Genomic DNA, 26,038 nt, shown 5'->3' with positions numbered 1-26,038 from the left:
GGGACTCCAGAGAAGAAATCAACCATTTTTACTTTAAAATATTTAATACATTTTTAGTTACCTCATGCCATAAACGTTTTTAGTTCTGGGTTTTACTGCCTTCTTTGTGGAAAGATAGGAAGAACTGGGTTTTTGTTGTTGTTATGTTTTTTGGGTTTAGGGTTTTTTGTTGGGGTTTGGTTTTTGTGTTTTGTTTTGGGTTTTTTTGGTACTGCAGTCATGCATACCTCAAGTTGAGAGAGCGAGCAAGCCAGTGAATCATTGCAAATATTTTTTTGTTTGTTTTGTTTTCTTCTTTTCCCCCTCCCCCATTATATTCAAGAAATTCCCCCTCTTTGTGTAACCTACCACATCCAGCCTTAGGTTCTCAAAGTGGAGTAGTCATGTTTCCAACATAGGGAGATGTTCATCTGCTCCTAGCTGGCCTAGTCTGTATATTTGTCATAGTCTTAATCAACACCATTCGTTTCCTCCTGTCAGGAGTTCATGAGAAGGTTGGGGAGATAATTGCTTACCTGAACTATTGAATTTTGGGATGTTCATATCTAAAGATGAGTCCTGTTTCATCCCCCCAGAGAGCACAGCTATGAAGTCCCTTTACAGTTCCTCTGTGAGCTTAATCACTAAAATTCTAGCATTTGGACTAATCTTAAAATGTACTTTCTTTGAATTAGTTATTATTAGCCTGTCTGCTTCTAGAAATACTTAGGCTACCTGAAACTGAGATGAAAATTTTTTACCAAGAATGTAGTTTTTCTTTCATTAGTGAAAGCTACCATTTAAAGGAATGTTTTTTCTTCCCCTCATTCATTTCCTTTTCTCTCCAAAGTACATTTTGCCACATGAAAGTAGATTTTAAATAGTAGAAATTCATGAGGCAGGAAATTCTCATGTTCTTCATAACTGCTGAGTCTGAGTTTGCCTCAGCCTACAAGCAGTTTGAAATACTTGCTGTAAATATTTGTGGATCTTATTACCTGAGAATTTAGTGCTGAGACAGAGTGAATGCTAGATCTCCTCATAATTTTTCTGCAAGGCTACATTTTATCTTTTAATATTACTTCAATAAAACAGTGATTACATTAACTTAGATGTCTTTGTATCACTACATTCCTACACAGTAGGTGTTACAGGAAGGTGCACCAGCACAGTGCACTTCTACAGATGTTGAAATAATGATTTTTACTGGTTGGAAATTGAGACAAACCTGAAACACAGTGTTAAAGTTCATTGGAGGTCTCAAGTGGAAGTTGAGGTATGTTTGCTCTGAGTACAAATAATCTGAAGGATCAAAGTGAAATGTCTGCAAGATGAGAGAGAAGAAAGGAACTGCTACAAAAATGGCAGTAGAACTAGAGGAAGCACGGCACTGTAGAAAGGTAGTAAACCTCAGTGTAAGCTAAATCTTCACCTCCAATTTGAGTATGGTGTGAAGAATCTGGTTTACTTAACATATTCTTACTTAGATTTCTCATTCTCAGGAGAATGAGGAGCACACTTTCCTGTGCAATTATTTTTCATGGGCAACATTTACTCTCTGGTTGAATCTCACTTTTCCTAGACAAGTAAGGGGAGTTCTTCTCTTGTAATAGTACAAAACCACATAGTACACAACTGATTATTTGAGATACATTTTCAGTTAAAATAACTTGCATTTCAGTTGTATGAGCTCTGAGATGCAAATGACATCCCACCCCCAAAATACCTAGTGTTACAAACTCTGCATTATATCCTCTGGTATGCTGGTGTCTTTTAATAGACCATTTGGAAATTTGCACTTTGAGTTGCCTGGTTGTAACTTAAATTTTTGTATGAGCCAGATAAGTGAATCAGTGCACAGCAGTCATCTTAATTTGGTAACACTTAGTTTTGGCAAATTCTTAAGTCCTGACTGGCTATTTAAGGATTCATGGAACTTTCAACTGTAGACTTTGGATGAACAGCTTCTGTGTATGTTATTTTCAGAGGTCCAGCATGATATGATATAATTACACTCAGAAATAAAAATAGTGTAGTTTTTAGATAATGTTTCTCAATTTTATTTCTCCATTTCTTTTGAACTAGGCAACCTGGATATCTGGGCTATTACTGTGGAGGAGAGAGCTAAACATGATCAACAGTTCCATAGTCTGAAACCAACATCTGGATTTATCACTGGTAATGAAATAGTTTTAATTTCTAATTTTATTTAACTAAATCTTAACTAACAAGCCTAAATATGTACAGAGTTGCCTGGGAGATATTTGGGCATAAGAATTTTAAAAATTGGAGAGATGTTACTTATATCCCATTTTTCAAATGCCTTGCTACATCAGCCCTATGTTTTCTGATATTTTTCTGATATTTACAGCTTTATACCTGGTTTATGCCACTTGATTTTTCTGTAAGAAGATTTAACATTATTTATAACTGTGGCTCTGTAAAGAAGTTGTGGAGAGCCAGCTGATACTTACAAACTGTAGAGTTAGAATTCAGGATGTGGAATCACCCTGATGCCTGGTAATATTTATAGTGCTTTTAATGTGCCCAGTGAATTAGCTCACTGAACTGAGTCTGGCTAAGATGTAGTTAACTTTCTTCATAGCAGCCTGTATGTGCTGTTTTGGATGTTTTGACTATGGCTTGTAAAAAAGTGCTTGTAAAGTCTCAAGGCTTTTACTGTTTCTCACTCTGCGCACACACACACACACACACACAGCAAGTAGGCTGATGGTGGGCAAGAAGTTGAAAAGGGGACACATCAGGGACAGCTGACCCCAACTGAATAAAAGGTTATTCCAAACCACCATGCTCAGCAAAAATGGGGAGGGGGCTAGGGGCACTGTTGTCTTCCAAGGTAGCCATTGCATAGAGACTGAACTTGAGGGAGGTGATGAGTGATTACTTTTCCATCACTTGGGTTTTTTTTTTCTACTCTTCCACTTATGAAACTGCCTTTATTGTGACACACGATTTTCTGAGTTTTCTCACTTTTGCGCTCTCTGTTCTCTTCCCTCTGCTGCTGTGGGGAGGGAAGTGAACAAGTGGGTACTTTAGTTTCTGCCTGGGGTCAGCCCACCATACTGATAGATGAAGTCTGTTTAAATAAAGATGTATCAATTTAACTGAAATCAGTTTTGGAAACAGATTGTTTAAACTAGTGAAATCAGCATGGAGGACCTCTTTAAAAAAATCTAAATGGCAAAATTGATTTAAGTTGTGAGAAGCAAAGCTGCAGGAAATTACACTGATTCTCCTAAATTTTCATTGAACACCACTAATTTGCTTTGGTTTTAAAGGCAATAGGATGCCTACTGTTTTGTTAGGTTTTTTTGTTTCATTTGATTTTCTTTAGTGCTATCTAAACTGATGCTCAGTTGAAATGAAAGGTATAGAAGTGTTTTACCTTTCTTGCTGTCTGATCTATGAAGCGAATTTCCAGAGTATGAAATCGGAATCAGATTCTTAGCAGAGTCTCATCAGAGCCATACGTGCCTCCAAGTATACAATTTGATTGCTTCTGTTCCTGTTACATGACAGATAGGGTACAAAATACTACAGTTTTTATTGACCTCCTTTCATATTTAGTGCTATTTCTAGTCTGTTTACAACTGTCCTTGACAGGGCACAACATTTCCAAGTGCCTAATCTTTTTGTAATTGTTTTGCTATCCTTACTTTTAAATGATAGTTGGAAACTTACATTGAAATATACCATTGCTTTATTTAATGGTGGCTTATCAGGTTCACATCAGGGTAAAGACCACTGTATTTATTTTGTGCTAGCTGACTGGCATTGTATTTCCAAAAAATCTAAGAGTTTATATTGATACATACTTTCCTGGAAGAAAAAATTTTCTTGTTCTCACAACGCATATGATTCCTGCAAAGAGAGCTATTAACACTGATTAGAGACTGAACTGTGAGTTTCCCATTGCCCGAGATGTTTACACCCAGCTGACTTCATGTGGTGCTGACTTAAACAGTATGTGTTTGTTGGAAATACCTGGTAGGTTTGCAAGTGACAAAGTACGTTTAAATCTCATTATCTGTTATGTATGCATAGCATTAAGTATTTATGGTTTTACTGTTGCTTCTATTTTAGATATTTTTGACTCATGATTTCCTCTTTCCTCTTACAGGTATTTTTAGCATTTTCTGAAATGATGTCCTATTTATTTTATAGGTGATCAAGCTAGAAACTTTTTTTTTCAATCTGGGTTACCTCAACCGGTATTAGCACAGATATGGTGAGTATATGGGAGGACATGGGAGAATTGCAGTTATGTCACAGAGTGAAGTTTACTGGTACAGTCTTGGACAGTAACTGTATTTCACGGTCTGGTGTTTAAAATCACCAATTTAGTTCAGTGTGCTTTCAAAAAGTCTACAAAACACATATGCTTTGTAGTGTGTTCTAGCTGAGTTTTTAAGTTACTAGTTCAGTTATTGAAAGTAGGCATTTGTAGAAGGATGGCATTTTTGAAGTTGGTGATTTGCAACCCTCATTTTATATTACTAAATGCTTTCAACTTTATTAAAACTGTACTAAAACAATTGCTAAGCACTGTAATTAATATTAAAAATCTTTTAATGGGAGAGCCTATGACAGACTTGCAAAATTTGTTACAAAAATTAAGACTGTCATAGATTATTTCCATTGTAGTTGGAGGTACTGCTTGAAAGCTTGAAACTTTTACTATTCCTTGGTGCTTAGAAACATCAAAATCTCCATTGTTGTGTGTTACACATCACAAGCATTTCTAGTCTGCCAGTTTCTTCATGCAGGTTTGCTATTGTTTCTGCTTCAAATTATATGACCCTGCCAGACTTGGCCATGCTAACTAGCATAGATTATTCATAGTTTACATTAATTATATTACTACTAAAACTTTTTTTGGTGCTAGACAAAGTGAAATAATACTGGTTTTCATTTTAGATTGGAAAAAAGCAGCAGAGGGATGGATAACTTCTGACAAATTTAAGTTTTCCTCTGATGTCAACTATTTGAGAGTAGTTTGTTGTAGTTCCAAAACCTTTTTGTTGTAGTAAGGACTTCTAAAGGCAGAATCTTGCTCTGACTGGAGAAAAGAGCATTATTTTCCTGCAAGAAAAACAATTGCATTGGAAATATGCATGCCCAAAAGAGGGACTGGATTTACATGTCTTTTAAATAAATAGCTTATTTTCTTTTCAAACTATCTTAATAATACAAATATAAAATCTCATCTGATTATCTTATTTTCTGAAGACTCAGTGAAAGTTCAGATGTCCCTTTGGAACTTCTCTTGCCTCTTAATTAAACAAGGAAAGAAGTTTTGTCTTAAACAAGACATCCTTTCTTCAAAAATGTTCCTTAGGCATTAGCTTTAAATAGGTGTTAACAAAACTAAACAGTTGTAAATAGTCTGACTAAAAATCTCTTCCTCTTTGAATTATTCAGTTTTTCAGCCTCTTGAGAGGGAAAGAATCATTCCACTAGTTCTGTAGTTGTCATAGAGACAAGACCTGAATTTGCACATTTTTTTAAATAAAGCTGAACTAAAACTTTTTCATGCTGCCTTTATAAATCATAAAAAAGCATGTAGACATCCCTTTCTCACTGTCTGTCTTCTTTTTTGATCATCTCTGAATTAAGTGAAGTAAATATTAAAAATCTAGACTCACTTGTATATATTCCCAGTTGGAATTAGAATAACTAAGTAGGAAAATAGTCACATAGTGGTAGTAAGACCCCTTAAAAAAAAAAAAAAAAGACAGAAAGATCCCCTTATTTTCACACAATTCAAATGATTTAATTCTTCTGACCTATCAGTGAATGTTTGTAACCTACCACAGATTACTGCCGTCCCACAGAAACTATAGAAGTTAGACTGTTTAGTGGCAAGATGTCCTTTGCAGCCTTCAAAGGATGTTATAATATGCTCAAGACTGCATTGAAAGATGTGAATCATTGTTTGTCTTAGCTCCCAGGGGTAAGATCTCAAAGTGGCACACTTGCTTTGTGGATTAATAACAATATTCTAATGTCATCTATCTAAATGTCTAATAGCATTGATATAGATCCATGAGTACTTCAGTAGAGGGGGTAGTTCTGGAGTAATGAGCCCAGAATCTCTGAGAGATACGAGCAGCATGAAACTTATTTTTGTTGGTATTCTTTATTTCTTGAATAGACGGATTATTATTTTTTTTTTTAGATAGCGTTTAATTATTAGAGGGAGAGAAGCGGGAGGTACATCAGTCTTTAAGGAAGGAAGGTTGTTATTTTGAGTTAAAGCAACTTATAAAACTGTTCAAATGAATCTTCTGATCCTAGAAATATGGAAGTGTATGTATGTTGTGTTTAGGAAGTGTTTTCCTATTCTTAATGAGTCTACTTATTTTGAATACAGTTGATCGTATTAATCTGTCAGCCAGATAGGAGCCTAGCATTTGTTTCATAAAGGATTACCTACAGCTGTATGTAGACAAGTTTATGCTAATACAAAGTTTCATCTGTTTTGTTGGCTATGGAAGTTCTTGTATAGAAAAACACAACTGGGAAAGGAACTGCAGGGGGGATTGGCCTAATGAGTGGTTGGCCATCCTGCTTTCAGAGCTCACTGCAGAAAAAGCAAGCCCTCTATAAGTTTCCAAACATGAGTGAGAGAATTTTGTTTGCATAAGTGAGCAGTATAAGGATTTTCACTGCCTTAATTTTAATTAAAATTGAATAGCTGTATTTGTATCATGAAAAAATAATTTTTACTAGAACTTCAAGAAATGCTACCTAGCTAGTTAGCTGAAGTACCAGTTAAATGTATTCTGCCTTGAGAGCTGCTTTGAGAATATTCTGCAGTTGGTTTAACTGTTTTCTAAGATGAGACTCTAAGGAGTATATCTTAATTTCTGCTATTAATCAAAGCTTCACCAGAATTCACATTCCTTAAAAATAGTACCTCCATGGTTTTTAGCACTGAGAATTCCTGTGTGCTTCTGCTCATCATTCATTTAAGTAAAAAGAGGTTGCTGGGACCTTAGTGGAGCAAATTGGTAGAATTATTATGGTCTGTCATGACAACTTCTTTACTGTTCTGCCCTTTGCAAGCTTTGGAGTCTGCCAAACTGGTAATCTGTTAAGAAGCCTCTAAGTAGGCTTTGAATTGAGACTGCAGTGGCTCGGATGATAGCTGTTTTCAAGTAGGCAATAATCTGGCGTTCTTCTAAAGCCCTTATGAATGATGACCTCAAAAAGCATCTTCTGTGTAGCTTGTCTTACGCAACTAAAATAATCAATGCCATCTGTTTTTCATGCATTTAGAGTTAATTATTTTTTCAGGACAGACTAAAGTCATTGGTTGATTTACCTATTTCAGAGATATGCTTTCTTCACAACCTTCTTACATTTGTGTCCAAGTGTGGGAGTGAAAGATTATGAGTGGCAATTTTGTGAGTTGTAACTCTTACTATACGTGCATTGATTAAGTGACTGATGCTAAAGATCTAATTTCTCCTCGCTAATTATGGCTGAATTTTATAATGCAATATGGGATTTTATAATCTAATATGGGAATGTACATCTGAATAAATCCAGATTTTTTTGAACTTCAGGATTTCTTTGTTTTAACACTATGCCATTTCAATGGAAATAGATGTTTTGTAAGCTAATCACAAGCATATTTAATGGAAGAAAACTGTGCGTGCTCAGTTTCTGTGCCTCATAAATGCAAAAATAATCAAGTTGTCTTTGCATTCTGCAGAAAAGAGAGAAAGGAGGAGGAAAAGATCTGAAGGGGAAGAATTTTGTCAGCACCTGAAACCTAACATTGTGATAAAGCCCACTGCAGCTATTCTCATTAGAAAATCCCTGTTTAGAAACACAGGCCTGTTCTATAAAATATGATAAATATTTAGTCAATGTTTAATCCATTTACTGCTCTGCACTGGTTCCGGCCAGACCTGAAATGAAACAAATTTAAAGACACTACATTCTTCCAAATTTCATTAGAAACAGAACAGTGAAATTAGGTAGTGTTTACTGTCAGCCACTTACTGCATTAAAGGTGATGTTTATTCAAAAGTAGCACTGTAATCTAACAACATGACACTAGGTTCGGTAATTAGAAATGAAAATTTGTCCTATTTTTGTACTAAAGATTTTGTCAGTCAAAAGCTGATTTTTGATAGCATGCTGTAAAAATTTGTATAAATTTTGTAGTGTGTACATAATTTTTCTTACTGAAATTTGTGCTGTTAATTTAAATGACAAATAACATTAACATAGAGTAAAAGGGTTGAGCAGAAGGTCAGACATTAAATTAAAAGCTACTGATGATTATGTGAATAAGACTTCAGTTAAAGCAATGTGACTGGTGCACACTGAAGCTTCTTATTACTGGACAATTAATATTTTCTCATGTAGAATGCGAAGGCTTACTGTGTTCTACCAGTACACTATGTAAATAGTGCTTAGAGAATCGAGGTTGCCTACAGTGTGATACTTATTCTTACTGCATTTTCATGGCCATGCATGTAACAGGTTGAGGAACTCTGCCTGTGCTTTAGTAATGGAAAGGCTTAAATTTTATAAATCAAAGTATTTGCAGATGTAGGACCCACTTGGGTTGAACAAATAAGACTATTGGAAATACAATTTGTATAATTACTTTGCTTAAATGAAAAAATATAAGGAACATTGTGACTTTGAGCTGTCATTTGGTCATTATGGAGCTGACTAACTTCTCTGTATGTTGAGGAATGAGTCGTCTTTGGGAGGACCACTGACTGCTCAGAGTGCAGTGAAAAATCTGCTAAAATAGGTTCATCCAGATCAATCTCTCTAGCTTTGTTCCTGTGCACATCCTCAGCTTCCTAGCTGTATGAGCCTGTTTTTTACTGCCTGTTTCTGCTGGGCATCTGACAGAAGAATGGCTAAGCAAGTGTTGAACTAAACTTTTGTTAAAAACTCCACGTATTTTTCCTTGTTGAATATTTTAGAATTTTCTCTAGTTGCCTTCAAAAAGGTGTGGTGTTTGCTTGTAAGCATCAGTTAAATGACGCTCATTAGTCGCTCCTGGTTTCCATTGTTCTTAATAATCTGTAATTTTCTCATGAGGCTTTCTTGGTATTCATACACTGTATGTTGGTTTACTTTCTAGCGCAAAACCCACAAAAGGAAGCACTTCAGAAAATACATTTAACCATTAAGTTTCTGACAGTCTAACATTCCAGATACCTTTTGCCTCTTGAGTGTTTCAGATTTTTAAGACTTGTAGCATGTATTTCTCCCAAGTGAGAGTTTTAGAAATCTAACCTCACTGTTTATATGTGGTGACTAGTGGATGTTAAATGAACTGTTTTGGTTGTAGAAAGTAAAAGGTGTATGAAGAGGAAAATGAAAATGTACTGAGTAATACTGTTCCTTGAAAGCCTCAGTGATGATTTTGGGTGGCAAAAATTCTACAGCATGTTGAGGCACACTTCCATGCTATTGTTGAAAAATAGAGTGGATATTCTTAATTGTCATAGTTAAACTATGAATTCCTTCAAAATGAATTTGGACTTTTTACAGGAATTTTAAGTTGATATAAACATTTCTGATGTAGAGAAAATTTTAGAGAGATGCAAACATGTCTTTTTGAGGTTTATACCTGTTTCATTGTATAGGAGGAAAACCACTACATGCTTGATACATGCAGTCTGTTTGCAGGTTTGTGTATAGTGGCTTGTGGTATGTGCACCCCACTGGACAGAAAGATATGATGGAAGCTAATAAACTTATAGCATTTTTATGTCCAGAGAAAGCTATTGTATTTCAGAATTACCAAAACATGGATAAACTCAATAGCAAAATGGGAGAAGCCTACTTTGTGTCTTTACCTATTTTCTAGAAGTAACTATACCTCTCATTTTGTAATATAGATTTTTAATTAACAGCTATTACAGGTTATCCTCACTGTTGCTTAACACTCATAGGAGAAAGGCTTCTCTGCCTTCTCTAGGGTTCTCCCACTCATCTCTGCAAGTTAGGTGAATTCAAAGCCATTTATTACGTCTTCCACTTTAACTTTATCTGCCAGCACATCAGGAGGTACCAGTGTGTTGCTTGCTCTTTGTGAAAGAGGGATCAGAAGCTGAGACTCTAGTGCAGTGGTGTTCTGCAAGGAAGAGGAGATACTCATTGAAATTTGTACTTCTCTTGGTCTGGATTTGCCTTGCTGGCCTTCCCTCTTCCTTCAGCTGGTTGGACTACCATACATCAAATCCAACTGCTACAGTAGGATCTTTTTAATTGATTTTTTTTTCTCAACAGAGCCACACACTATGATCATGACTGAAACTTGAATCCAAATCACATTATGCTATATGGGTCCCAGAATCAGTTTTGACTACATTTAGGCTTCCAAAGACTTGCTGGTAGTGGGATTAGGGGAAGGTTTAAAGTTACTGAAGAGCAGGCAGACTTTATCTGTAAATTAAACTTCCCTGTGATATGAAGCTTCAGGAAGAAACACCTAGAAGTTCACACAGCCAAAACTTGTTCTTCAGTGAAATATATGTAGTAATTCAACATCTTTCAGGGAGTGGTGCAATGTGTACTTTTCTTTTTAACTGTAAGCCTCAGAGTCTACAGTTTCCTTACCAGACTTTCTCTTTCTTTAAATAATACTGCCAGATTTTCAGTAATATTGTTTAGCCTCATGATATCAAAATTGATTGATTAAGACAGTTACACTGCTGAAAATGCTGTCTTATAAATACTGGGAAGGGTTGGAGTGTCTCCATTTTTGGGGAAGTGCTATTGTTGATCTAAACCAGGGGAAACTTGGAAGATGTATGGTTGATCTGTGGCAACCTCTGCTGGGATCTGCCTCTTTGTTGGGTTTTCCTACGTTTTTTTATGGTGGGGGTGGGAGGGTTTTCATTTTGTGAATGCTTTGTCACTGCATTTACCTGGCTGTCTACTTATTTAAGTATCAATTATAAATAACTGTTTGTTTATTGCAGTACTTTTTTGATAACTTTTCACATACTTGCATGAAAGCTTTCCTTGATGGGGATTTGATCAGAAATAAAGCTCTAGTTTAACTAGGGTGTTTGTGTCCTTTGTGTTTTCATGTTCATGTCATGTAAATGTATGCGCAAACTTAAAAACATATATTATTCCATTACTGAAATGTGTAGTTTATTCTTCAAATGAATGCAAAGAAATAAACATAATATTTTAAACGAAGTTTATAACTAATTACATTATTAATGTGCATTTACTCTGTTTTTTGGTTTGCAATTGCAGGAACTAAACATTCTTCTTTCTGCTTCTGTCCCTTCAACCTCCCAACCTTATTCCCTGCTGAGCATGGTTTTCTTAACCATCAAATGAAGAAACAAAAAGACGACTGTTTAAGTCAGACTACTTTACATGAAAGCCTATTCAAGGTCTAGGCTCAATGTTTTATCTTGAGTACCATTGTTTAATTGAAAACACATTTGTACACTTGCGGATGTCATGGTGTTTAGTAAAGTGCACAGACTTAAAGAACATTTTAAGTGCAGCTAAAGTACAGATTTGCAGACTAATTTGATTCTCTGGTGCTGTTTGTAGTATCATGTAATTTCATTTGTGTGATTGTGCAAAGTTTTTGTAGAACTACCTTAATCCTTCTTCTCTAGATGCTTCGCTGTAATTTCTCTAGAAGTTGAAAAGTGACTTTAAAAATATTTATTAATGACTCCAAGAAAGACATCAAGAAGCTCTCAATTTAAACAGTATCTTTTTTCATTACCATTTTTAACCTGGCATGATTGAAGATTCTAACTCTGAAAATTATGTATTTTGTAGGGCTCTAGCTGACATGAACAATGATGGGAGAATGGATCAGTTGGAGTTTTCAATAGCTATGAAACTTATCAAATTAAAACTACAAGGTTATCAACTCCCATCTGCACTGCCTCCTGTCATGAAGCAGCCACCTATTGCTCTCCCTGGTGCACCAGGATTTGGTAAGCTTTTTATTTTCCTCCTTGTTAGCTTGTACTGTAGTGACCTAAGTTGAATTTGATTGTTGTTTTGCAGTTTCTAAAAGAAACTTCTAGGAAAAAGCACTTCTGGAAGTACATGGACTCAAAACCAAATGCTGCCACATGCATGCACATGCTCCAAAAAAAATCTCAATAAGATTCTAACACCCAGGCATACTAAATAACATAAGTTGAGGTCGAGTTTGCTTCAGGTCTTATACTGCTCTCCGTATGTTCCAAACGAAAGTGTTTGTGGTGACAAAAGATGGATCAGGTCGCAGGGCTAGTGCATTCCAAAGTGATGGAGTTTTTATGGAAATTGTTGCCATTGAGGGATCTCCAGCTTTGGCAGGATTAGCTATACTTTTCTTGACTTTTTACAAGTCATGGTAGTAAAGCACCCCTCTGCTTTTATTTTATGAACAGTGCTCCACTGGTATTAGCAAGAATAGCTGCTGATTCAGTTCTCATTGTTAAGTACTGCCAAGGTTGTCATCGTTTCAAGGGAAAGAGTAGGGAAGGTGGGATGGTGAGAGGAAAATTGCTAAATGAAGCTGAACCTTATGTGTGACACCGATGTTCTGCTGTATTTTGTAGTAAGAGGTTCTTTACCTTTCTGTTTCAGTCATTGCTCTGACTTAAGTTGATTGGTGCCTGAGAATCATTGCTGTCCTAAATAAAAAAGAATAGTGCATTTAATAAATTGGATGCAACCGCGTTTGATCAGTTGTCACTTCGGCAAGTTTTACAAACAGTTTTCTTTCTGAGCAAGAAATCAGTGAAATTGAACAGAGCAAATACTGATTTAAGTGAGAAAAGGCATAATAAATTCAATGCCCCAAGAAAGTGAGATAAATCTGTGATTTTTCTTTTTTCCTCACTCACTGTAGACTTGATCTCAGCTGTTAGCACACACCCTCGTTCTTCCCATTGGCATGACTGGACCTCCTTAACCTCCCTGTTATTCATGCAACTGTGCTTACACCTAAAATACCTCATTACTGTGCTTTACCCTATTAGCTTTGCACTGTTTCATCTCAACAATAAGCTGCAAGCAGTTATCCTGAAGCTTGTTCTTTTCAGCTGTGGCTAAACGTAGGCTTTGGGTTCATTACTCACTGGAAGTTGACAGTGCTGCTCTTCATTTAGTTCAAGGCAAACAATTATTTTCTTCAGCAAATGCTAATAGACTTTTTTGGTCAGTGTTGCATCCAGTGTGATCTTATATGCATACATTATAAAGTGGTATGTTGTTCCCTCTGCATTGTTTTATGTTCCCCTGCCATGCTAATGGTGCAGTGGACTGTAAGAGTTCTTTCAAGAGGTGTGTGGAAGTTTCCATTTCAATTTGCTTTTTAATTCTGCATTTACTGCTGGGTTGCAGGCTGCAGTTAAATTGTATCATATTAGGAGTCTCTCTAAATTAGAAAAAATATCTCCTTTTCTTGCCCATAGGTATTGGGGGCATTGCCAGCATGCCATCTCTTACAACTGTTGCCCCAGTGCCAATGGCATCTATTCCAGTAGTAGGAATGTCTCCACCATTAGTATCTTCTGTTCCTGCAGCAGCAGTACCTCCCCTGGCTAATGGAGCTCCTGCTGTTATACAGCCTCTGCCTGCTTTTGCTCATCCTGGTATGCTACATACTGAGACTCTGTTTACTTTCTTGCTATTAACAAATTATTTTGCCATTTTCTTTGGAACCAAAGAACAGTAAACATGGAATTAGCCATTCTAACTTACTTTAAAGAATGACTTTGAGTAAGGACTCGACTTTGCTTTAGCCCAATGTAGTTGGATAGCAAGCTTGTATAAAAGTTAAATGAAGTAACATGGACATACCATACTGTAACAGTCAGTCTTGTTGAGCAAAGTATTAGCCCTGTTGTTATATCTGTGTGGTAAATCTAGCTTGTCAGTAAACTGTTGCCTAGAAAGTGGTCCTCTCCTGTCTATAAGTATTGAAGTACTGATATTTGTTGGGATTACCTTAAAATACGGGACTACATATGACTTCTAACATTAATCACAGTATAATTTGATATCAGTAGGGCTTGCATAAAATTGCAAAAGTAAAAAGACATGAGAAAAGTGCCTGTGTGCTTTCAACCATTTTGTTAGGCACAGTTAACTTATCTTAATATTTTTAAAAGGGATATTGTCAGAAGAGCCATAGTGCTTGTATTTGATGTTAGGAACTAAATGAATGTGATTGAAATTCTAGAGTTTAAAATGCTGATACTAATATACATGTATTATTTCCAGCCACATTGCCAAAGAGTTCTTCCTTTAGTAGATCTGGTCCAGGATCACAGCTAAATGCAAAACTGCAAAAGGCACAATCATTTGATGTGGCTAGGTAAGTTGGTGTGGAATGAGTGTATGTGTCTGTCTGGTTCCCCAGAGTTAGAAAAACTATTCTTTCACAAAGTTGTTTTCTGAAATAATATTTACTTGCAGAAATCAATTCCTGCTGAGATACTGCTTCAGGATTTCATAGGATGCTGTGGTTTTATAAGGAATGCTCCATGAATAGTGAATCATTGAACTATAATAATTAACTATTACAGTATGTGTTGATGCTATTTTCAAACTCTTGAAAACTTAATTTTTAGAACATTTGCTTCTGTAAACATAATCTGCATTGTGTAATACTGCACAGTCACTCCTGTTAGTGTGAAAACATAACAAGTAATATTCTTTAAAATTAGCAACTCTAGGGTTATTATTAAAAGCAAAACATTTAATAGTTCGAATATTTTACATGTACTCCACGTAACTGTTTCTTATATATTCTTCAAGTTCTGCATGAAAAATCACCTAAAAGGCTTTTAGATTATTTCATGGTGTAGGAAAGTGTATGATTAGTCAAAATGTATTTTAATATGGTCAGAAGAAACGTATCTAACAAAATAAAACTTCCTTAGAGGAGGTAACATAGTAATTTCCCAAAGTCTTTATAAATCAAGCTTTCTCACAGGTCTGTACTACAGACTTTTTTACAAGAAGAAAATGGCTCAGGACATTAATTATCTATTTTTGTTTTCATTTTTCTTCTTCAGTTTTTTCTTGTGCCCTAGTATTAGATAAGTGACACTTGGTTATTGGCAAATAAGATTAAAAGTCTTTGAAAACAAAAAAATTCTTTTTCTCTTTGAAATCTAGTACTGTCAGGAACATAGTGACACTCTGATATAATTTCCAGAAGTACAAGAAAATACCTGCTTTGTCTATTACAACACTTAGTATTTATAATGAATGAAATTCAAGAATCTTCAGCTGAAATGGCCTCTAGATATTCCATAAGAGGGCTCTCTTACTTTTGGAGTTAACTATATCTGAATCTTGCTGGCCACTCTTATGGTCAACAGAGGCCTGAACCTCAAGTGAGATGTCTCCTTCTCTGAGCTGAAATTGCATGGTTCTTTGAATCTGTTTGGGCTGGGGTTGGAGCTTCCTTAGCTTAATTGCTGCTCAGTAACTCTGAAGTCTGCAGCAATGAAGGGGGTATTCCTTCACAGACCGCTGCTAATGTGGAGTGATGAACTGGCCTGTGTCTTCAAGTTTTATTTTGGAGACAACAGATAGCAAGGTAATTGATTTGGAGAGTTTATGGAAAGGGAGGAAGAAGAGCTAAGACCATTAAATTGTAATGTAAAGTTGAAGTAATTTTTTTTTTCCTAGCTGAGAATTATTTTGACTTTTGAGAAGAGTGAAATTCAAAATTCCATTTGCAGTGCTTTTATCGCTCTGTCTACTGACTTACCAGTAGTGAACTCTTGGCATGCATGGTTATTGGTGTATGTGAGTTAACTGTTTTGTCCTCCAGCATTTTTTCTTCCAAAGATAACATTTGAGTATCCATGAAGGAGAGTTTCATTACTTAATGTGTAGTAACCTTATTTGACAGATCAAGGTACATATATATGTAAGACAAAAGTAGGCTTAGTGTGTGGAAACTCCAAATCTAGCAAAATTGGTGAGGGAGGAAATCACATGGATAAAAGTTAAATAGTCAGTGCTTTTTTTGAATGTTTCAATTCTTATTTAATTATTTAAGATTCAGCTTGTTTTTGCTTTGCTCCCATGAAAGAGTATCATTAAAACATAATCATTTGGAAATAGAAAATAGAAATAGAGGTATTGCCTGTTTTGGGTCTAGTCATGTGAGAATAGGATATGAGGTCAATTAGTAGAGCATTCATATAAACCTTCTTCACTCAACTTTGAAAGATTTTACCATGCTCTCTGCTTAGTGGACATGGGAAAAGGGTTTTGGTGGTTTTGGTTCATTTTTTTAACTGTAATTCAATATGCTGTTAGAAATGCATATTTAATCTGGATGATTTTTTTTTTCTTCTTTTTTCAACCTTAACAAAAAGGACAAAGTTTTAATACGTCTAAAGACAGGAAAACTGTGGTCATTATTTTTCAGTATGAAGATTTGTCAGTCTTCAAGCATGGGAAATTTTAGCTACAAATAACAGCACTCAACCTATTATGTGAATGAATTGGAACTGGGAATATTACATTTGTCAGTTGAGTTCCATTACAAGAAACTGATTACTTTCAAATGTAGCTTTTTCACACTTTTTTCTATGTGTTCAACATATTTTATGTTTGTCTTCCTTATTCAGCTTATGAGTTATTTGTCTAAGATAACTGGTTAAAGACAGGGTAAAATGAGGTATTACTTCTGCTGACTATGGTAAGGCGTTTCCTATTATATGTTTAGGTAAAATGCTTTTAGCTTCTCTAAACTGTTTAGGTTACCTAATTCTCTGCTAGTAAAGAAAAAAGAGAAACTCTTAGGCCTGTCATTCAACTTTACCAAAAAACATCTTCTAAGACACTGAATTATGATAAATGTTTTCAAACAGTAAGTCAAACCTGTTGTGGTTTCAGGAATAGAAGGGAATGTTTGTGAAAAGAACCATTTCAGGCATGAAACTTAATCTCTCTGCATCCTGTTGTACCTGTTAGCTTCAAGTGATTACACTTAAAATTATATTTTCTTCCCTTCCCTTATCCTTTTCTAATTCTAGTGTGCCTCCTGTGGCAGAGTGGGCTGTACCTCAGTCATCAAGACTGAAGTACAGACAGCTGTTCAATAGCCATGATAAAACAATGAGTGGACACTTAACAGGTATTGAAGCAGTTTGTATTTTCTCCTTTTTTTGAGCTATAAAAGGTCAATTATAATAGCATTTAGAATGTCATTCCGATAGTAAGAGACTTTCATCTCTCTGTTGCCACTGTCAATAAAATGGTACACTGGCTTAGTTTTACTAGTTCTGGGAGTGTCTCCTTGCCTTTCATAGCTTTTTTTTTCCTTTTTTTCCTTTAATTTGGGTGATTGTTGTAGAGAACGGAAGGGTTACATATCTTTTTAGGTTTTTCTTTTGGCGGGGGAGTCTAGTTCATGGTGATAACATCCCTTTAGTGTTACCTTTTCAGAACTAAGCTCTGCTTGTGCAGTAGCTACTTGGTAGTGCAAGAAAAGGAGGAAGTTGCTTATTTGTTTGTTAATCCTTGTTTCACCTTGTTAGGTCCACAAGCAAGAACGATTCTTATGCAGTCAAGTTTACCCCAGACTCAGCTGGCTACAATATGGTAAAAATAAATCTATCCATTTCCATCAAACTGGAAACTGTACTTAAACCTCTATACCATATACTGTGGGTTTTTTCTCCCTTTTCAAACTTCTTCCACTGATAAATCATTATACATTGCTCTTTTTAATGTATAACTTCATAAAACAAAACCTGCACTGCTAGGCTTATATTAATATTACTTCACAAAAGGAAAAAAGGAGCGTCTTTTACACTATGCACATAGATATTTCATAAGTTGGGTTTCAGTTATGAGATTTAAGGCAGACCAGATGTTCAGCCTCCTGTGTCTTCCACATCCCCATCCATTTGTGGTACAGCACTGGTGAAACTTATACATTTGTACAGGTAGTACAAAAGAAAGTTTAATCCAGAACCATACTTCCTTTGGGGCTTGTCTTCCTTTTATGTGAGTTTCTAAGGGCTTGTTTCCAAGGGGCTGGAGTTACATACGTTTAAAATAAATGGATTTTAAAAGGATTTGTCTTTCTCAAAAGAGAACTTTTTCCATTCAACTTCTTGTTTGCTGAAGTTTTTTATGTTCTTATTGTCATGTGGAAAGTTATTTCTAATTAACTTTTATACTTTATAAGTCTTTGCTTGCAAACCATTGTCAACTCACCCATCTGACTTCTGTGTGAGGATGTCAACTGTGTTGTTGCTCTAATGTGGCGGTTCAATCGCACTTGCTTTCTCTGCTAAGCACTGATGTTTTTGTTATATCTTAAAAAGCATTCTCTCCTCTGTTTCCTAACAAAGCTACTGTAAGAGGGGAAAAAAAAAAAAAAAAAACAAAAAAAACCAAACCAACCCAGTCGTCCAGCAGATGATTAACCAAAAAATACTCTGCTTGTTGCCAGCATTTAAGTAGGTTGTGTGGGCAGGGGAATGACGTCAGCGTACTCCAGGAGTTCTAAACATAGCTGTTTTAGTTTTTGACATTTAGAACTGCCAAGTCTATTGAAATAAGGAATCGATTTTACAGCTTTTGTTGTCCTAAGTATTGCTTCCTTTCCTGATACTTGCTCTCTGGCAGTGGAAACACTGTTGCTGTTCTCTGGGGCAAGTTTTGTCAGTCTGTGTTGGGATTCACCAACTCGGAGAAAGTGAAGTACTGATACAGAGCCAGTCAGTTATTCTGTAGCAGCTGTTTTGGTATTTCTGTAATAAAGATATGGACCCAGACTGTTAGGATAGCTGATTAGTTGTATCTTTGCATGCTAGATTTTTTATTCTACTGGCTTGTTCTTGTGCCCCAGCCTGAGGAGTTCAATAACATGAGCATGGGTCAAATGAGGCTATAATTATCTTGCAAATTAAAATCTCATAAACAAAGTCCTGCACATTGAGACATCAAAAGAATGCAACAGTTGCTAACCTTCGATTTTCACAGTATCTTGGGAGAACTTCCTGTGTGATTAGAGTGCAGCATGGTAGAGGAAGAAAGCTGATGTTCAGGCTGTTAAATTTTGTCCAATACCACCTTAACATGAGTAAAAGCATTTTATGCATCTGTTGGAGCACTGGTTTAAGGCTGTCCAAAGACCTCATTCCATAATTTTTAATATGTGTGTAATGCTGAAATATTTTTGTGCTTGCCAGGACTAGAATGTTAATGGATTTGATTTTAATGCAAATGTGTGCTCCAGTATGTGAGATAGGAGCCTCCATGGAAGAAGGAGAGGAAACCAAAAAGTTCTACCAAACATCTGAACCGATTTTTTTCAAAATGATACTGTGTAGTGATGTTCACAAGGTGTTCAAGAAAACTCCATTGATTAATGTTACTGATATAGCATATGGTGCAGGAAGCATTTAAAGAGCAAGTGAAGTAGAAGCCATGGCTATAAGGCTAGTTTCAAGGCAGATGTGCATGAGAAATATAGGAAATAATGAAGCATTCGGGTTTGCTTTTTATTTGTTTTGAAGAAACAAAGTAGTGTGACAAAAATAGTGAAAAATGGAATTTGGCACTGAATACATTAAAACTATGCTTTTAAACAGTGATTTTTTTAATATTTAAGAATTTACTTACTCTGTACCTTCCCTTTAAAAAGGAATCTTTCTGATATCGATCAAGATGGAAAACTTACAGCTGAAGAGTTTATTCTGGCTATGCACTTAATTGATGTAGCTATGTCTGGTCAGCCGCTGCCACCTGTACTGCCTCCAGAGTATATTCCACCTTCATTTAGGTAACTGGTTATAATTCTGGAATCTTGCTCCTAAATTTTTAGTTCATTTGGGAAAGCTGCCCTGTAAGTGTGAAATCCAGTAGATTGAAAAGTAACCCCTCTTCTTTTTGTACTTCATCTATGGCACAGGGTACCTTCTCATTGGAAAATGATTGTTTATCTTTTTATTACAAGTACTGGATGCTGGAAGTAGCAAGAATTCCTTGTAAGAATACAGATTTGGTCCATGTTCTATGCTAGCATACCTTCCAAAACTTACTCAGTCTGGCCATATAAATGTAAAGTGTTATAGTTCAAGCTTACACTTCTGTAGGTCAAATGGGGTGTATTGGAATTCAAAACAGCTATGAATTTACACTGTAGCAAAGTCAGATGTCTTTTGATACAGTTGTATCTGTGAATAGCAGCGACAAGTCATTACTTCTGTTTCTCTAGTTCACTTTTTGTGGAGAAATGGATGGGAAGACAGTAACAGCACTCCAAATGGAAATAAATGTTTGCATACAATCATAGCTTCATGTTCTTTAAGTATCCTCCTGAAGATTACAAGATTTTTGTTTATTCCATGTGGGGTCTTGTTTTTAGCTTGACTATAGTGAGTTCTTCCTCCGTCTTTGCAACTTTTGCTATAGTTTAAGTTGGCGTTTCCTCAACTTCAGACTGGTCACAAGTAAGATATTTTGGGTTCAGGGTTGAACACGTCTAAGTTGCATGGTGCTGTGAACTTTGAACTAGGTTTCTCAGGTCACCAGTGTGTGCTCTGGGGACTCTGGAGGATACTGTTATCTTAATGGCAGTGGCTGAGTAAAATCCTCTGGGCAACACTAAGGGAACATTAATTATCATTAAATGTTACATCCTTGCATTTAATCTATGATTTCATCATTAAATCATAAATAAACTTGGCAGGCATAGGTTCTTTTAAGTAACTTGGAATTATTGTTTTATTGACAGAAGAGTACGCTCTGGTAGTGGCATATCTGCTGTAAGTTCAGCATCTGTAGACCAAAGGTTACCAGAAGAACCAGCATTAGAAGAAGAGCAGCAGCAACTGGAAAAGAAATTACCAGGTGAGCAAGCAAAAGTAGAGAAGTATTGTGTGATGTTGTCAGAGAGGAGTTAATCATCAGGTTACATGCTGTGGAGTTATAAAGGTTTATTAAGAAATGTTTTCTTTCCAGATCAGTTTGTGACATGTCAAAGACCCAAACAAGACTTTGCTTGGTCCGGATAATTCCTGATTGTTGCATGATCCTTCGTGTTTGCGACGATGTAGATGTGAACAACATTCAGGCTGCTTATCTTATGCACTCTCAATAGAGGCAGCCCTTTGCAGCCCTATTACAGGACTGCAACAAAAACTTTTTACTACCTCCATTTCTGACTTAGATGGAGTGTGTGGACTTAGATGGCTTATGTACTCTTTAAAAGATCATTATATAGAGAGAGGCCTGCTTCATTGCATTCTGTGTAACAATATGGATTTTTATACAAGCTTTAGCAACTCTGCTTTTGGGAAAAGAAAAAAAATAAAAAAAAAAATGTGTAGAAAGCCTCCTAGATGCTAAATGGCTAAATATTAGGAAATATCTTAACACTTCTGATCATGCCTTCACTCTTCTTTGTACTTTCTTTACTTTTACTCTGTTTTATTCTAAGATGACCAGAATGTCACATGGTTGAAGATGTAGCAACACAACAGATTTATAAAGTGCCATAATAATGCTTTTCTGGTTTGTTCTAAATTATTTTTCATTTTTTTTACTTGATTCCTAACAGTGTATTGCTGCTTTGATCACAGCTTAGATCTGAGTCAATGTTTTAGAAGACTTCCCACAGTAATGCCAGCATCCTTCCACAACTCTATTAACCATTTTAGAGCCCATGACTGTGCGTGTTTAGTTAGGATTATTTTTCTTCTCCATGAACACTACTCTGTGTTCATTAGCATTTTAATTTCCTCTGCTTCTTCATTGCCAGATCACTCAGTTCTGTGAGATTCTTCTAAAGCTCTTCACGGTCAGATTTTTATTTTAATACTGTGACTTATCTGGCATCATCTGCAGAAGCTGTCTTGTTACTTTTCAGTTTCTTCCAGATCATCGTTGGACACTGAACAGCACAATTGCTAGTGTAGATCTTTGAAGGAGGCTACTGAGAATCTTTCTGCTATTGTGAAAGTCAGTAATTTATTTCACCCCTTAATTCTAATCTTTTAACTGTTCCTTAGTTCCCAAGGATCTTCTGTCTCTTTCCATACCAGGTTAGTTCAGGGGATCTGTATGTGAGCAATCAGCTACAACTTGTCTTTGGTTTGTATTTTAAATCTAAATGCTGCTGACAGTCTGCTGGGTAATTCCTGGCTGTAGAATGGTGAAAGAAGATAGCAGGGACTGCTGAAGCAGATCTCACTGAGGTCTCACAACGAAATGTTTGGTCACAGGTGAGATATGACTCTCCCGCATTGGCTCTTTGAGGCCTAAGTCTTGTGTCTCTGGAATCAGAGGATTTTGGTATACAGTTTGTAGTGTCAGGAAGGTCAACCACTGCCTTGATTTATTTTCTTTAGTAGAGTTCAAAATGACGCAAATATTCTTCTGTTAACCTGACCTTCTCTTTCAGCTTGATTATTGATACAAATAGGTCTATTAGGGTTGAGAGGCAGCTCTTTCCTGCATTTGTTGTTCCACAGTATCATGTCACTAACTAACCCTGTCTATTGTAGCTTCTGCTACTTTGCCCAGCGTGGGAGTAGACTGACTTGTCTGTAGCTTTCAGGATCATTATACTGTCATTTCTTAGACTGGTGTTGCACTTGTCATCTTGTAGTCTTACAGCACTGACATTGATTAAAGGATGGATTGCACAGTACAACTAGTAGTTCATGAATTTTGTATTTGAACTATGTATTAGCATTGCCTGGGCTTGGGAAACTGTTACTCTTTGGTTTTTGGTTTTATTTTCGTTTTAAAGCCATTTCTGCTTTCAGTTAGAGGAACTAGAGTGTATAAGTCTTTTACTGTGTTTGATATATAGATTTTTCCATCGTAAAGATCACTTATAATAGTGAATGTTGTCTTGCATCTTCATTGGCTTTGCTAAATCTGGCTAGGTGGGTTTTTTTTCTTCTTTTGAGACATTTGAAATAGTTTTTGTTTTCACTTCTATAATCTTTTAGAAGCTTTTCCTTAAGTATGGTAGCACAAGCCAATAGCTACTTCTTTAATTTGCTAGAAGTTGTTCTATTTTTATATTTCGGATATGCTTTGTTTTGTTATCTCTGGTAGCTACCTTGATTTTGCTGAGTAACCATAGTAGCTTATTGGGCAGGCTTCTTAGAACCTGGTGTTTTGTCTTAGTAGTATGTGTTTTCTGACTGTTGAACATAGTATCTTAATGTCCATGCTATCTGCAAGTGTTTTGCCCTTTTACCTATTCCTTTTAACTGGATTTCTTGACGTAATTTTTTTTTTTCTTTTTTGCTTGGTTTCCTAAATCAGTAGGAGTTATAATCACATTCTGTGTATCAGTCTGTATTTTAATGTTCTTTGAATCCAGTGACTAATTTTAAACAAACTTGACAAATATCAAAGTGGTTAAATTTTTTCAAGTTTTATGAAAATTGGTGATTTGCAATAGGAAGGGTGGCGAAACCTAGAAAAAGACAAGAATTCAACTGATTCAGCAGATCTCAGGCCAACGTGTCAAACAGTTAGCAGATAATTACTTCAAAGAGTGCGTGCACTATCTCTTGACTTGCATGCCAAAGATGTACATGTTGGGCATGCAGGGAGAGAAATATAGAATATGGGGTATGGGAATGGTACATAGGGTATGAAAAGAAACAGAAGGTGAAGTGGAAAGAATAATTTGGAGGAACTGTGAGGGAGAGGCCTAGGAATGTGGAACAGGGGAAGGGCAATCCCTGATATTGCAGAAGAATGTCAGGGAACCTGTGCTGGAACTGAGGTTATTCTTTTAGGACAGTAAGTGATGAGGAAGTGAATCCAGTCTTCCAGAGTTCAGCTGCTCAAGAACATAAGCAAGCCACTTGTTTTCCTGACAGTAATGAGTAATCTCATGAGAATATCAAGCTTAAATACATTCTGGTTATTTACATAATGGCTTTTTGGTAATATCAGCTGAATTCTTTGCCTTGTAGTAACTGAAATGTTGGTTCTTGTACTTCTACTATTATCAAATGTATAGAGGAACTCCAGATCCTGTGTCCTCACAGAGGATTACCTGGTGAATGGTTTGTCTAAATTATATCTGCTTGTTTGGCTTTGTGGAGAAGCCTAGAGGCCTGAGGAGTGGGAACTGAAATTCAGACCTCCGTTTCATAAGGTTGTTGGGTTTAAGGGGATCTACAATATAAATGCTAATGAGAAAACTTAGAATTACCTGTAGAGATATATTATCAGTAGTTGAGGGCTGCATCTAGTGCTGTTGGAAGGTTGTTTCACTTTGATTCAGCATATATGGATTTATTTTTTAAGTCAGTAGCACAGTTTAATTCTCCTTTGCCCGATGTTTCCACATATTAAAGTTACGTTTGAAGATAAAAAACGGGAGAACTTTGAACGTGGCAATCTAGAACTTGAAAAACGGAGGCAGGCTCTCCTGGAACAGCAACGCAAAGAACAAGAGCGTCTAGCACAGCTGGAACGGGCAGAGCAGGAAAGGAAAGAACGTGAGCGGCAGGAGCAAGAACGTAAAAGACAATTGGAGCTAGAGAAACAGTTGGAAAAACAACGGGAATTGGAACGTCAGAGAGAAGAGGAAAGGAGGAAAGAAATAGAAAGAAGAGAGGTAACCAACTGGATAAAAGGAAGGTGCTAATGTCACTGGCAGCTGTGTTTAATTAGAACAAAATGTAATGTGTACACTAAATATTTTGCCATCATTTTTAGTAAACAAACATGTAAAGACTGAAATTTTCAGTTTTTGTGGGTAAAGAAAGGGCTGGCTATCTCTTTGATTTCCATGTGAAATGAATGGAAGAGACATTTATATTTAGGACAGCGTGCTCCTAACTTCTGACTTCTTTAAAATAATAATTATTATTTTCTCTGGTATAAAGAGATACTTAAATGAATGAAGAAAAACTTATGGGCATTGGTGGCACTTGGAATTTTCCTTTGAGTTAATTTGTTAAAGAAAACATGTACAGGTTAACTTAAAATGCCATTATTTTCCTCACACTGCCAAATAGTGATGTACTCTGTGCATTAGCATTTGACTATTCTTTGCAAAGTTGCAAAATGTCTAATGTTGGAGGTTGGAAAGAGATTTGATGTGATCCCGGAGAGTTCTTGAAGTCTTAATTTGAAACAAGTTATTGAATCAGAAAATTGGATCTTGGGAAACTGATTAAAATAGGTGACCAAACAGAGTATCATTCCATCTGCTAAACAGTAAAGCCCCATTTCACCAGTGCTTTCAAGTGAGCATTTAAACAATTGAGCAATTTGTATGCTTAAACAGAGGCACACATTTAGTCCACAGCTTAGCAGTGTGTTTATATTAATGTTTTAATTGCACATTAGAATATAAATATCAGCGATTAGAACAGTTTCTCAAAATAGATCTTTCATATCTTTTTTATTTATTTCTTTTTTAAAAATGCTACAGGCAGCAAAACGGGAACTTGAGAGGCAACGGCAACTTGAGTGGGAGCGTAATCGTCGACAAGAATTACTAAATCAAAGAAACAAAGAACAAGAGGACATAGTTGTTCTGAAGGCAAAGAAGAAGACTTTAGAATTTGAGCTGGAAGCTCTAGTAAGTGATCATGTTGCAGATAAAACACACAAGCGCAGTAGTGACTGTGATGTTACCATGTTTATTTTCTGTAATTTCAACTTCTAAACATGGAGTAAAATTACCTTTTAGATCTTGACTTGCATGACAAACCATTATGGTAAAGATGAGAGATTTTTTTTTTTTTTTTTTTTTTTTTTTTTTTTAAAGAATGATAAAAAAAATCAGTTGGAGGGAAAGCTTCAGGATATCAGATGTCGGCTGTCTACCCAAAGACAAGAAATTGAAAGTACAAATAAATCTAGAGAACTGAGAATTGCAGAAATCACCCACTTGCAACAGCAGCTACAGGTGAGAAAAATGTTGTCTAATTTTGTTCTTAACCTTTTGTTTTGACCTCCTCAACTGCATCAATATCCTAAGCAATCTTGCCACAATATACGATGCATTGTTCATTGTACATAGGGAATTGTTGTAGATAATTTGTAA

At 36.0% G+C, this 26,038-nt stretch overlaps 1 protein-coding gene across 1 annotated transcript in view; it reads left to right on the top strand.

The window, feature by feature from the left end:
• Window positions 1–26,038, top strand: part of ITSN1 (intersectin 1) — a 138,764-nt gene that overhangs the window by 34,176 nt on the left and 78,550 nt on the right. The window contains exons 3-14 of the mRNA XM_042789009.1: window positions 2,065–2,157; window positions 4,165–4,228; window positions 11,800–11,960; window positions 13,434–13,613; window positions 14,245–14,338; window positions 17,025–17,125; window positions 17,529–17,592; window positions 19,649–19,786; window positions 20,741–20,856; window positions 24,336–24,598; window positions 25,421–25,570; window positions 25,760–25,900. Of these exons, the coding sequence (XP_042644943.1) occupies window positions 2,065–2,157; window positions 4,165–4,228; window positions 11,800–11,960; window positions 13,434–13,613; window positions 14,245–14,338; window positions 17,025–17,125; window positions 17,529–17,592; window positions 19,649–19,786; window positions 20,741–20,856; window positions 24,336–24,598; window positions 25,421–25,570; window positions 25,760–25,900 (1,565 nt within the window). The remainder of the gene's footprint in view (window positions 1–2,064; window positions 2,158–4,164; window positions 4,229–11,799; window positions 11,961–13,433; window positions 13,614–14,244; window positions 14,339–17,024; window positions 17,126–17,528; window positions 17,593–19,648; window positions 19,787–20,740; window positions 20,857–24,335; window positions 24,599–25,420; window positions 25,571–25,759; window positions 25,901–26,038) is intronic.

The sequence above is a fragment of the Tyto alba genome, unplaced genomic scaffold (assembly GCF_018691265.1).
Source record: "Tyto alba isolate M040663 unplaced genomic scaffold, T.alba_DEE_v4.0 Super-Scaffold_14, whole genome shotgun sequence".
Taxonomy (NCBI): Eukaryota; Metazoa; Chordata; class Aves; order Strigiformes; family Tytonidae; genus Tyto; species Tyto alba.
This window is presented reverse-complemented; position numbering and strand designations above follow the sequence as displayed.